The sequence below is a fragment of the Artemia sp. Qi Xiang Cuo genome, chromosome 9, assembly GCF_049724085.1.
Source record: "Artemia sp. Qi Xiang Cuo chromosome 9, ASM4972408v1, whole genome shotgun sequence".
NCBI classification, from domain to species: domain Eukaryota; kingdom Metazoa; phylum Arthropoda; class Branchiopoda; order Anostraca; family Artemiidae; genus Artemia; species Artemia sp. Qi Xiang Cuo.
In genome coordinates, this window is record NC_142802.1 from 76,221,195 (window position 1) to 76,234,591 (window position 13,397).

Genomic DNA, 13,397 nt, shown 5'->3' on the forward strand with positions numbered 1-13,397 from the left:
GAAACAGACATCAAAGGAGTACCTTGATACAATGAAGCTCACTTATTATGAATAGAACAGGTCTATGTAAAAGCACAGGCTATTGGCCTCAACATGGGCTTCAAAATATTGCAATTCAAGATACAAGCTTAGAAATCTTTTCAACTGAAATGGCTTCCGCTCCTCTCATCTCATTATTATATCATCATCTTAAGGAAACACCTCAAGCAATTGATCTATAATAGAAATATATGGTTTGTGAAAAACAGTAATTTAATTACAATTGAATAAACAGAAAATAGCTCTGTTGGTCCAATTACTGAAAGCATTCAGTAATTGGACCAACATAACTCCGCGCCATGAATCTAGTACTGGAAATGTTACTAAAACACAACACACACGTCTGGAAATTAGAAATCTTCGCTGACTCCAATTCAGCTTTCTATGCCCATAGTCTTTTTTTTAAAAGAAGCTGGAGGCAAATACCATAAGCAAGAGAATGAGTGATGTCCATAAGGCATATCAAACCTCAAAAGACTTGCTAAATATCCTGTATGTGACTTATCTTTCTATCCCCCTTAGACATCTTTTGACATAGATTAGTGGTGATCACGCTACAATTTACTCCTGTAACTAACTAAATTAGAAAAATATTTTTTCGCATAATACGGGTAAACGTATTAAATCTGGATCAACATGCTTTTCTTCGCAATTTACCTTCTGGTAAATCTTCTATCTACCCATGCAACAGGGTGTGACAGATTAGTGATGACACCCTTGATCACATACAGCTTGTATGGACGAGTCTCATTATCAAGCCTCATAATTGACTTTCTGTCTTCTGTTAAGGACGTCCTTTTGCGTATGGCTATTTCCTGAGCACGTTCAGGAGCCAGCTTCCTATATGATTTCTGGTCGTTCACTTGTTTAAGAAGGCATAAGAGGTCACTTCCAAAGTTATCATTGTGTTTTAGGAGTGTGTCGATTGTGGATCTTTCTCTCAAGGACAAATTTTGGCACGTACGATTTCTCCATTCGATGTATGTGACTCAGCCACCTCAGTTGCTGTTGTCGCTATTTCTAGAGAACTGCAGTATTTCGTTTTATTTCTTTTCGAAGGTCTTTGTTTGAGAATCTGTCTTGATATGCTATTAAATAAAAAAAACAAGTTTTTTAAACTGAAAGTAAGGAGCGACATTAAAACTTAAAACGAACAGAAATTATTCCGTATATGAAAGGGGCTTACCCCTCAACGCTTCGCTCTTTACGCTAAAGTTTTTTATTGTTTAAAAAAACAAAGTTGTGAGACAGAGTCAAACTTTAGCGTAAAAAGCGAAGCGTTGAGGAGGGGACAGCCCCTTACATATACGGAATAATTTCTGTTCGTTTTAAGTTTTAATGTAAAGTTCATAACTTTTAGCCCTCCCCCCGGGGACTTCGGCGGATTAAGTCATCCTAAAAGACATAGTTATCATATTTTCGACCATGCTGACCAAAATGACTATCTCAAAATTTTGATCGAGTGACCTTGGGAAAAAAATGAGCGTGGAAGGGGGCCTAGTTGCCCTCCATTTTTTTGGTCACTTAAAAAGAAGAAGAAGAAGGATTTATTGAAAAAAACATATCAACAAAAAATTATTGCTGCCTCCCCTAAAAAGCAAAGCTTGTCCGTGTGGGAGGTAGTAAAACAAAATCCTTAAAACAAAGAACACTTGGCCACCGACACCACTAATACCATCACACTAAACAATAAATACAAAATAATATCATATATTATACTTCCTCTGGGAACATCATATCAACAAAACCCCCACAATAATCACAATAATCAGTCAAAACTCATATTCAGCAAAAAGCAGTTCCTTAATGATTTTTCTAAAAATATTGGGGTCACCAATAGTCTTAATATCACTATTCAAACTATTCCATTTCCGCGTACCTCTATAAAGAACAGAAAAACATGAACGGGAAGATATACCTCTAGGTACACAGAAGTCCGCGCTACCCCTTGTATCATGATAATGAACAGTAGACCTTATGGACAATAAATCACCAAAACAACGAGGCTGAACATCCTGCTGCAGTCCAAAAATAAACCACAATACATAGAATTCACGAAGGCCTGCAGCCGGCAAAATTTTTAAAGTTAAGTAAATTTCTCGAACAGACATACGTAGAGATATACCGGCTAAAATTCTTACTGCATGATTTTGTAGAACTCTTATTGGTTTTAAGGTAGAAGAAAAAGTAGAGAGCCGAATACTTGAACAATAAAGTATATACGGGTGTATTAAAGAAAAATAAAGATGGCAAAGGACAGACTTAGGAAAACAATGTTGGATTTTCTTCATTATAACGAGATTTCTTGCCAAAATTTTGCTAGTTAAAGTAACATGTTCCTTAAAAGATTGAGTATCATCTATTACAATCCAAAGGTATTTAAAAGATGTAGTCCGTTTTATAACGCAATTACGCATATCTAATTCCTTGATCCATGGGTAAAAGTTTGATGACCGCGAAAAAATCATGAAGTAAGACTTAGCCATGTTAATCCTTAATTTATTTACCCCCAGCCATGCTGTAATTCTATTAACTGATTCCTTCATGGAAATCTGCAGCAGCTCCGCTGTCTTAGCTGTGCTAATGGCTGTTTTGTCATCAGCAAAAAGTAAAACTGTTTCATTAGTCGGGTTTACCGTTATTTCATTTATTCTATAGAAAAAATTATTTAGACAATTTGACAAATCATTAATAAATATCAAGAATAATACAGGACCGAGAACTGATCCTTGCGGAACACCTATTTCAATACGCTTTTTTTCGGAATAAGAATCATTTAGTTGGACATACTGATAACGATTACTTAAAAAACTTCTTAAAAAATTTAATGATTTACCCATCAAACCATACACCTCACACTTCTTAAGTAGAAGTTCATGATCCACAGTGTCGAAAGCTTTCATCAGATCTAAAAATATAGCACCTATTTTGAAACCTTTATCTAATACATCATTAATAATAGTTGTCAAATAAATCATCGCCTGTTCCGTTGTCTTTTTTCTACGGAACCCAAATTGTGTCTCTACCAGTAACTTATGATCCTCCAAAAAACTCATCATTCTAATACTAAAACACTTCTCTAAAACACGGGAAATAATGGGTAAAACAGATATCTGTCTATAGATTCCTGGGTCATTTTGAATACCACCCTTATGAATTGGGGTTATACGGGCAACTTTAAAACAGTCTGGGAATTTTCCTTGACGAAAACACTCATTAATTAACCCACATAAAACTTCAGCTATAACAGGAAAAATACATTTAAGTGTTTTTAGAGTAATATGGTCGCTACCAGATGAATTACTACGAAACCCATAAATATTTTTTTTAATTTCAACAACTGTTAGAAGTCTAAGGTGAAGAAACACATCAATGGGGTCCCTCAGTAAGGACTCGGACGTTGTATCACCACTATCAGGTACAACTTACATAGCTATATTTAGATCAATATTTGAAAAATAACTCAGAAATTCTTTTCATATGGCCTTATCAGATTTCAAAGTCTTTCCGATAAAGCTAACTCTTTCGTCAGGTACATTCTTTTGTTTTGTTCAAATTGCTTCTTTTATTAGTCCCCAGGTTTTCTTAGGGCATCCTTCGTCCTCCTTAAACTTTTTCTCAAAATATTTCTTTTTTTCATTTCTTAAAATTGTGTTCAATCTACTTCGAAAAATTTTATATAATTTCTTATTTTCTTGTGTCAGGTTAATTATTTGAGCTCTAAACAATTTATCTCTTACATTTTTTTGCTTCAAAATCACTGGACTAATCCAAGGTTTTTTATTTAAGTGCTTTCTATTAAACGGTTTCAATATGACTACTTGACTTATCAAACTCTGCAACTTTTCATAAAATAAAACAAACATTGAATTAGCGTCCTGAACATCGCCGAGAACATCGTACCAATCCACCTTTTCTATATCATTTTTAAGTTTTACCATCGCACTTTTACTGATCACTGGAATCCTTGATTTTTTGCCTTTAACCACCTTCGTGACAGTTCTAAAGCTAGCTGAAACTCCAAAGTGGTCAGATACATCGTTGATAAGGACCCTGGGAAGACTCAAGGGTACATTAGAAAGGATGTTATCCAGAAGCTTAGCTGATGTTCCCGTAATTCTTGTAGGGATATTTATACAAGGATGAAACCCATTAGATAAACTTCTATTAATAAATTCAGTGCTACCAGATGACTGATCTTTAAGGTCAATATTAAAGTCCCCTATAATAAAAAATGGCATAGAGTTATTCGGAAGTTTCATTAATAGTTCTTTAAACAGGTATAAAAAGTCTTGGAGCAGGTTCTGTTGAGGTCTATATACTACAACGATGCAAAATTTCAAAGTCTCTCTAGCTATATGTATAACATAAAACTCGCAAACTGTACCTCTCTGTACTGTAAGATCTTCTATTATTGAGACCTTATAATCAGCCTGAATGTAAGCCTCTTGGTCACTAACTTTATAACACTTTCGATTCCTTACAAACAAATCGTAACCAAGAATATTTAGCTATTGCATGTTATTGTACTTTAAACACGTTTGAGCTAAAGCGATTCCCCGAAAGGCCTTAGCATAGATTAAATCTGATAGAAAATTAATGCGCATAATTCAATCCCTGACAATTGAAATGAAAAATGTTAAGGCCAAACTGGCCCCTATCACATTACAAGGGTAATGCCCCTTCTCTAAAAATATACCTCGATGGTTCATTTGTAAAAATCTCAGTGGCATTAATATCTAAATTTCTATTTATCCTTTCATTAAACTGGCTGGAAAGATCAACCTTTCGACTTTCAAGTTGCAGGACATTGCTGTTCCCAGGAGGAAAAACAATATCTCTAACCATCATCAATAAAAGTTAATGTATGTGACGGTAGAGGGTGGCGGTGGCAAAAAAAATCATTATCTACTAAACATATATCTAGACCTAGATAAATACAAAAAAAAATAACAAAATATATTCCGGCAAAGCGGACATACAATTTAAAAAAGCACATTATTGCAAGCTTCATGGCAGAAAGCAAAACCATTCAAAAAAAGATCAGCCCGCTACCACCCACTCAAAATAATTTCACATTAACAAACATTTTAAATTGTTTACTCAAAATAAAAATTATCATTAACCCAAACATTTCAAATTCATCACTATCAACTTTTCCATATCTATTTGATTAAACCAAGCGAAAAAGAAAAGATAATTAACCAATAAGTAAACTAAACACATTCAATAAAACACTAATTTCTTAGAACCTCTGGAAGCTGTGGAGGCAGGAGGCGTATGTGCTAGTTCCTCAATCCATTCATCACACGTAAACTTCACTTTTGTACCACCCGGACGTTCAAACTGATGATATGATGGAACTGTGTTTGATACCCATGAAATGATAGGCTACCCATCGCTTTAAGACACAATTTTTTTCATATAGTTTTTTTCTTGCCTCTCTTACAGAAAATGGGGCATCATCACTCAAATAAATGTTTCTCTGGTTTGCTATCTTTCTTCCTTTAAGCTTCTTCCCATTTTTAAGGATTTCAACCTTGTTTCCACGGTCTTTTACATTAACCTTAAAATATTTCTTATCCTTTTTTATTCCAACAACTGAAAAATGGGGTATCACTGGTAAATTTAGTCCATCCGTACATATCTCGGTAAACATACGTTTGGCTTGATCTTCATCCTCACAGACTGCATTCCATACAACCACATTGTTTTCGTTAGGCTGATATTCTGCAGCCATAAGCCTATCAGACATACATAGGGTCTTCTCTTTAAAATATTTAGCTTCTGACTGCAGGTTAAAATTATCATTTTTCAACAAATAAATGTCATTATCTACAGAATTTATGAAAGACTTAATCCCCGAGAATTCAGACCTTAGGACGAATTACTCTGATTCAATTACTTTTATTCTATTTTCTACTACAATGACTCGCTGTTAAATTGATTTGACTGAGCTATGAGTTTCACGCATAATGTCCATCATCTTTGCAAATTCCTCTGATAGGGTCATTAACGAAACCTGAGGTGTCGCTGGTTTCCGAGTATCTTAATTTCCTGACGTATTTGAGGTACTTGTGGCAATATCCTCGCTGGAATCAATATCTGAACGACTTCTTTTATTTTCTTTCTTGCCCATCTTAACTTAGCAATAGATAAAATGGACTTACTGGCAAAAGAAGAGGCCACCAGTCCTAAATCAGTCCTTTTTCCCCACTGTACTATTTCTTTAATCTCATATCACGAATAATTTGAGTCATAAATCACTTTGGAGGAATAATAGCTAATGATTTCCGTTGTTGAGTTTTATTTAGGGAAAGGCTTGTATTTTCAGATTGTACAAAGTTTTCATTATATCACAGCATGCAGATAATTTAGCAATAATCCATCGTCATTCATTTCATTACGTGATTACCACGAACTGTTCGTTACCACGAACTGTTTGATTCCAGCTATACGATGTAGATATTTTATTTCGAAGATGAAAACTGTCCGTTCGTCCTCCACCTTTTGCTTCAGCGCTTTGCAGGCGTACAGGACAACAAGGATAGGAAGAAAACTCACTATTGGCGTCCAGAATCCACCCTTTTCTTAAGAAGTCTTACGACAAAAAAAAATCCTCACTAAAATATTTGCACAGCCCTGAAAAGCAGCAACCGATTTTCAAACCTATTTTTAAATTTAGAAAACTTACCTTTATTAAATTAAACAAGTTCAAACTATCACAAAGAAAACATGCTAGTCCCAAATAGATTTGGCCTTGGGTTGAATATTAAGAAGAAAAGAAAAGAAAGTGGTTGTAGCGATTCATAATAGATATTAAACATTAATGTAGCAGTATTGGATAGTATTTATTACATTGACTGAACCTGCCATAGGTGGACAAGTGAATTCTCTCCATGGCTGGCTTGAACGATACTCTCCATGGAGAAATAGAAAATAGTGGCCCAAAACTGCGTATGTGCGATTTTAACCCCCCAATAGGAAAACTCCTGGAAAACTGATTATAACTGCACACTGCTGCAGCAGTGTTGCTTACTCTGAAGTTAATTAAATAGTATATTACCATATAGTATATTACTTATAGCAGTTTATTATATTATTTTCAGAATCTCAAGAAGAAACTTTTGAACTGATTTACAAATGGAATGATGATAAAACAATATCCCTTAGTGCTGTTTCTCTAGATAGTGACGGTGTAACTATTCCAATACAAGGTCATGTTGCTCTAAATAATTCTCATTTCCTAACTGCAAGTCTGAACTGGACTCCAACAATCTATTCAGATGTGAAGGTGAGATATTTTTGCAGTATTTCTCGTATTGTTGCATTTCTAGAGGTTTATTATTTATTTTGACTCTTGTTATTAGTGTCCTAAACTTCAGGTTGGAAACTGTTATATTTGATATTTCTGACAACCTTGGGGTAGTGATCGGTAGTTGTTACGGTAGGCATCGCCAACGAGACTGGTGTTCCTCTTCGAGCAGGTGCATACATAAACTGATATGAATATTTTCTTTGAAGTTTCTTTTCACTGCTATATATATATATATATATATATATATATATATATATATATATATATATATATATATATATATATATATATATATATATATATATATATATATATATATATATATATATATATATATATATATATATATATATATATATATATATATATATATATATATATATATATATATATATATATATATATATATATATATATATATATATATATATATATAACATAACTATTGTCAAGATTGCAGCTATCGAATAAAAATAATTTCTGCCAAATTAGGTCAATTAGATTCATTCCTCAACTCCTGGTATAAATGATGCAATACTATCGATTTAATGAAAATACCTAACCTTAGAAATTAAAAAGAAGTTCCTCTTGGTCGTAGGACATCAATAGATTTTTTTGAGGGGGGGGATTTATTTTAGCGACAGGTCCCCCTCCCTTTCAGCATTTCCAAGGAAACATTAACCAGATCTTTTATAAGCATAAAATTTTTCAAATTCAACGTTTTGACTGGGAAAAATGTAATGTACCCTGGATTTAAGTTTCCGGAGACAATATGTCTAAGATTTAAAAGATTGTGATCTATTCAGCTCTGTTTCTGATATTTTATTGACTCTTTACTGCCATTCAGGTACTTTTTTCAATTAATAGGTTAGATTAAGTATTAATTAGTGTGCAAAATTAGGAAGGATAGGAAGTAAAGTATTGAACAATTATTTTTGTCTACCGATATGAATTTTTGCAAGCGGATCTGGCTTAGTTATTTATTCACTTTGTCCATGCAATAAAGAATTCATTGCTAATGCTGTCTTGTCTACCCCCCCCCCCCCGCCTAAAAAATCTTTCCTTTTTTCTCGTTAAGCTAAATTATAAAAAAAAAAGTTAAGCAAAAATTTAATGACAAAGGCAAAATTTAAAGCGAAGATAAAGCAGCTTATATGAGATTCAAATTGAAACTGAAAAGAAATTCTTATAAATGAAGTAATGAAATATATAAAGAAGAAAGATTACAGTGTACAATAAAGGCCGAATTGAAAGTGAACAAAGATTACAACAAACGAGTCACCCCCTCAGAACCATCAAAAAGATCAGTGGTATTTTTGCTTTCCTGGAAACTAGTTTAAATTGAAAAGTTTTTTTTAGACATTCGATTTCATATTCAACTGAAACAATGTATTTAAAAGGAAGAAAATAATTTATATAATTATTTGTATTTTAGACTGGGGAAATTAAGTTGATTATTGCAAATATTCTGGTGTCAGAAAGTTAATCCTTGGAGCTTGAGCTTTATTCTATATTTAATGTTACAATAAAGAAAGAGAAAAACGTCCAAAATATATTTTGTGTTGAGTAAAGTGCAAATATCACCCACCCTTTTGGGATTTGGAGGGGGGGGGATCAAACCACACGTATTTAAAGAAGTTTCTGCTAGGCTGCTTGGGCTGCTCAATTTGCAACTTTAGTCTCATGTTGCAATTAGGACATACAATGCTCTTCAAAACCAATTTTGCTAGAAATCAAAAAGCTTTTCCGAAATATGTACCTACCATATTCCAAATTTTTTTCATGTAATTTATAATATTAGTCCCTGATTTCATCAAAGTAATAAATCCTTATAGGTAAACTTGCCCTTCAATTGGTCCACAGACCTCACTTTTCGCCCTCCAATAACATGGATTGAAAATTCTTATGTGATTCTGATTTAACAAATTAAATGAAGGCTATGTTTTCAATCCGTTTTTTACATATTCAGGAGCCTTTCTATTGGGTTTGCACGGAAAATAAACAATCTTGGCCCTGGAGGCACACTTTTTAGACCTTTCGACTGTTCCAACTAAAACAACTAAAAATAATTCTTATCTGGTGTCATACGGGACTGAGGGAACGCTTGGGACAGCAAAAAGTAGTGACAAGTCGTTTGCTTGCTTTCTGTTCAGAGTTCAGAGTTTTATTCACCAATAAATACAACTTGAGATCACAGTATTATTATCCCCCTCGAAAGGTTCCATGATCAGGGATTTTTAAGGGTTGTTCAATTTCAGCCCTTAAGGAAGGGATTGTTAAGTATAAGTTCTAGTAAATTGATTCCTCCTTTGACTTTTTATGGTGATCGGTTCCAATTTATGGGGCTCGGGGGGGGGGGACTGAAAAAGACAAAGTACACTGTAGGTTCATCACTATTTGCTAAGGTGGTGCTATTGAGTGTACTCTCACCTGGGAAGTTTGTTTTCTCGTTATAGAAGATGTGCCCACAAAAGCCACGATGCAAATTAAGCCTATATATTCTATGCTCTACTCGATTTTTATGGAAAATCCCACCTCTTATTTTTGCTTTTTTTTAGAAATTTTTCATTTTCTTATGATCTGGAAATTTTAGCCCACGTTTTTGAAACTCCTGTTACAAATCAAAAATATTTCTTTAATAACATGTTTGTTGCAACGCTGCTGAATGGTAGCTGATCTGCTTCTTTTGATTGAATTTTGTGCTCAGTAAATTTGGAATTACTCTAAATTATTTCTAGGAGCATATCACTTCTTATATAGCCAATAAAGTAGGAGATGTCATTCAATTCACTGTGAACAGTGTGCAATCATCATATGAAAGTATCGTTGATGACTTGCTCCCATATATGGAGAAAGAAATAGAACCAGTTTTCACACCATTCAAAGAGGATATTGAATCAGAAATTGATAAACTAGTTGATGATTCCATTGCTATTCAGGAACTCTTTGAAACCATGTATGAAAAAAACGACTTTTTGATGAAAACAGTTGTTGGTCTTGCGAAAATATTACTTGAAGAGTATCCTGTTGATGAGGTTCTCAGAGAATTTAAGGATTGGCTGGCTGTTAAACAAGAGGAATTAACCGAGGGTATAACCTCAAAAAGCTATGACTTCGAAGCATGGGCTAATGATTTAGAAGACCAGGTAATTTCTAATTGTACCCTCAATGGCATATCTTTACGTATAATCAAAGTTAAGATGCATCATTTTTAAGTTTCATCATTTTTAAAACTTTGAATTTTGAATTTCTCCATTTAATTTGCTTGTTAATTAGTTGTTTTTTTTATTTCGAAATTTTTCTATTTTTTCCAAATCTTACTTTAATAATATCTCGTTGATGAGGCTTTGAGAGAATTTAAGGATTGGCTGGCTGCTAAACATTAGGAATTGACTGAGGGTATGACCTCAAAAAGTTATGACTTTGAAGCATAGGCTAATGATTTAGAAGGCCAGGTAATTTTAATTATCCGTAGTAAAACCTTATATTCTGTCGCTCTCATGCCTAAATAAATAAGTATTTAAGAAAAAAAAATAGTTCCCTGTTAAAAATAATTTTGGTGTGAGTCAATATCTGTATACTTAAAGTTTTTCTTAATTTTAAATTTACACTAATTTTATTTAAGTTTTGCGTTAATTTTAATTAAAACTTTTATTCAAAATAAAGTTAATATCAAAATTTAATACAAAGATAATTAAAATTCAAAAGACAATTTTTAATTTTACGTTATTTTTATTTAAAGTTATGTAACTTTTAAAAGTTATAACTTCAAAGCGATATCCTGAAGCAATATATTGCTTCATGATAAAAGTAAAGTTTTGCTTCACCAAGCGTTTGTTATTTACATTGGCTTGACTTAATACTCCTACCGCACGGTGGTTTTCATAGGGAACAACGGTATTTTACCCCTCCAGGTAAATTAGACTGGTACTATGTGAAGAAGGGAATCTTGTCAACGGTAATGCCGGCTATTTTTAGGAATTTCCTTAGGCAGTCCTTCCACCTCGTTCAAGGTCTGCTCCTATGGCACGATCAATCATGCAATATAGGTTCGAAGTCATACTCGAGAAGGAGCTGCTGGAGGCATCTGGTGGAGGTGTATAAACCATCAGAGCGATCATTGTGCAGTATGAGTTAAAAATGACTGTTGGTGAGAAAAGGCGAGAAGGATTTTTACGAAATAGATCCATCGAGTCTCTTTTATTTGACAGAGCTTCTTCGTATAACAGGTGCTTATAATGCTCGATTGGAGAGACCATGTTTTGGCTGTGTAAAGCAGGATTGAGCTCACGTCCGTAATATAAATATTTCTAATTAAGCATACGTAAAAAGAGTAAGAATTAGTAATTAATTCGTCATTGATCCAGTCTGGATCAACCATAATGGTATCTTAGTTTAAATGTATTAGCATTGAGATTTTATAGTCTCAGGAAAGCTTTTATGCAATAATTGATAAATTAAACGAAAACTTACCAAGTTTGAAGTTTGATTGTAATTCTACTCCAAAGAAGGAGTACTAGTGCAGCTGCGTGTTCAACTGAGAAGGACACGTGCAATTGCATTGATTGACCAAAGCAACGGCAGCATTTAAAGGCCTTTGTAATATGCGGTGGTTAAGCTCATAACGAAACGCTCAGAATTCCACAGGAAGGGAAATTGGGAGGGCAGTTGAACTCTCAGCCAAGCTGGCGCTCCTTCTTTGGAGTAGAATTACAATCAAACTTCAAACTTGGTAAGTTTTCGTTTAATTTATCAATTCTACTTCAAAAGGAGCGTCATTGCTCCGCCTTGAGTTCAACTGAGATTTTGAAGTTCAGCATTAGCTAAACCAACACTAATGATCAACAATAGCCTTATTCATAAAAAGAGGTTGTTGTACAAAAATTCATTTATAAGAAGATATTTCAAATATAACAAATTACAGTGAATAAATTCAAAAGACAGATAACTGCTGACCACTTTCAATTGGTTTATTATAAAACCTTGCAAACGTTTTGGCATTTTTCCAGCCTACATATTTTATGATTTGATTTACATCAATTCCTCTTGCTTTAAGGTGGGACGTTGAGGCAGACCATGTGCTATGATCACCATAAACAGTGATATCTATACCTGCAAGAAATAAAACTTCTTTTATCCATCTAGAAATAGATGATTTGGACGCAGCAGTATGAGGCTTACGATATGTAAGAAAAAGTGCGTCGTTTCTATTCGGATATGATGTCATTTTAATATACCTAGCTTGGTGCGTCGCCGGACACAGGGACGACTCTTAATAAGGCCGAAATTTAACTACTAATTTGTGGTTGCCCGGTTTCGTTGTTTTTAACAACACATTGATTTGAAAATCAAACTTCCATCGTCATTATGTATCATATAACTAAGTGATAAACTGGACGAACACTGAACTCTTTCACAAGCTGATACAATCAATAAAACTGATAATTGTTGTGTTAGTGTCTTTATTTGAAGATTTTTGATATCCCAAGCTGGCAGTCTAAAGAGACCAAATACACATTTTACATCCCAAATACTATAAATCTTGGATATACTAGACCTTCTATTAAAGACACATTTCATGAACTTCTTAGTGATGTGATTACTGCCTAGCGGAAAGCTTGATACAATTGCAGGTAAAACACTTCTCGCAGTATCAATAACTGTGTAACCAACACCTGCGTGGAAAAGTTCCGTGAGAAAGATCAAAGTCCCCAATATAGTTACCTCCAAGACATTGATTGTATTTCTTCGACAAAAGTCGATCCATTTTTCAATGTAAACTTTGTACTGGCGCTTTGTCGAATCCCACCATCCATCCATGATAACATCGACTGTGGAGGGAAAATATCCTTGGTGGTGAAGCCCTTGACGGAGACGACGCAAGCCGCTAGGCGTAACGTCTTGGACAATGGACGGTGCAAGGTCGGTTTCTGTGGGAGAGACAAAGTAAAAATATCATTTGGTAGAAATATTGGACTTCCTATTAAAAGCTTTAATAGTAAGGGATACCATACTTGTGTGGTCAAATTTGGAAAGATCA

The 13,397-nt window shown here is 34.0% G+C and overlaps 1 protein-coding gene across 1 annotated transcript in view; it reads left to right on the forward strand.

Annotated features, from left to right (window-relative positions):
• Positions 1–13,397, forward strand: part of LOC148949030 (uncharacterized) — a 387,072-nt gene that overhangs the window by 297,047 nt on the left and 76,628 nt on the right. Inside the window, exons 43-44 of the mRNA XM_089095093.1 lie at positions 7,149–7,333; positions 10,096–10,503. Of these exons, the coding sequence (XP_088951219.1) occupies positions 7,149–7,333; positions 10,096–10,503 (593 nt within the window). The remainder of the gene's footprint in view (positions 1–7,148; positions 7,334–10,095; positions 10,504–13,397) is intronic.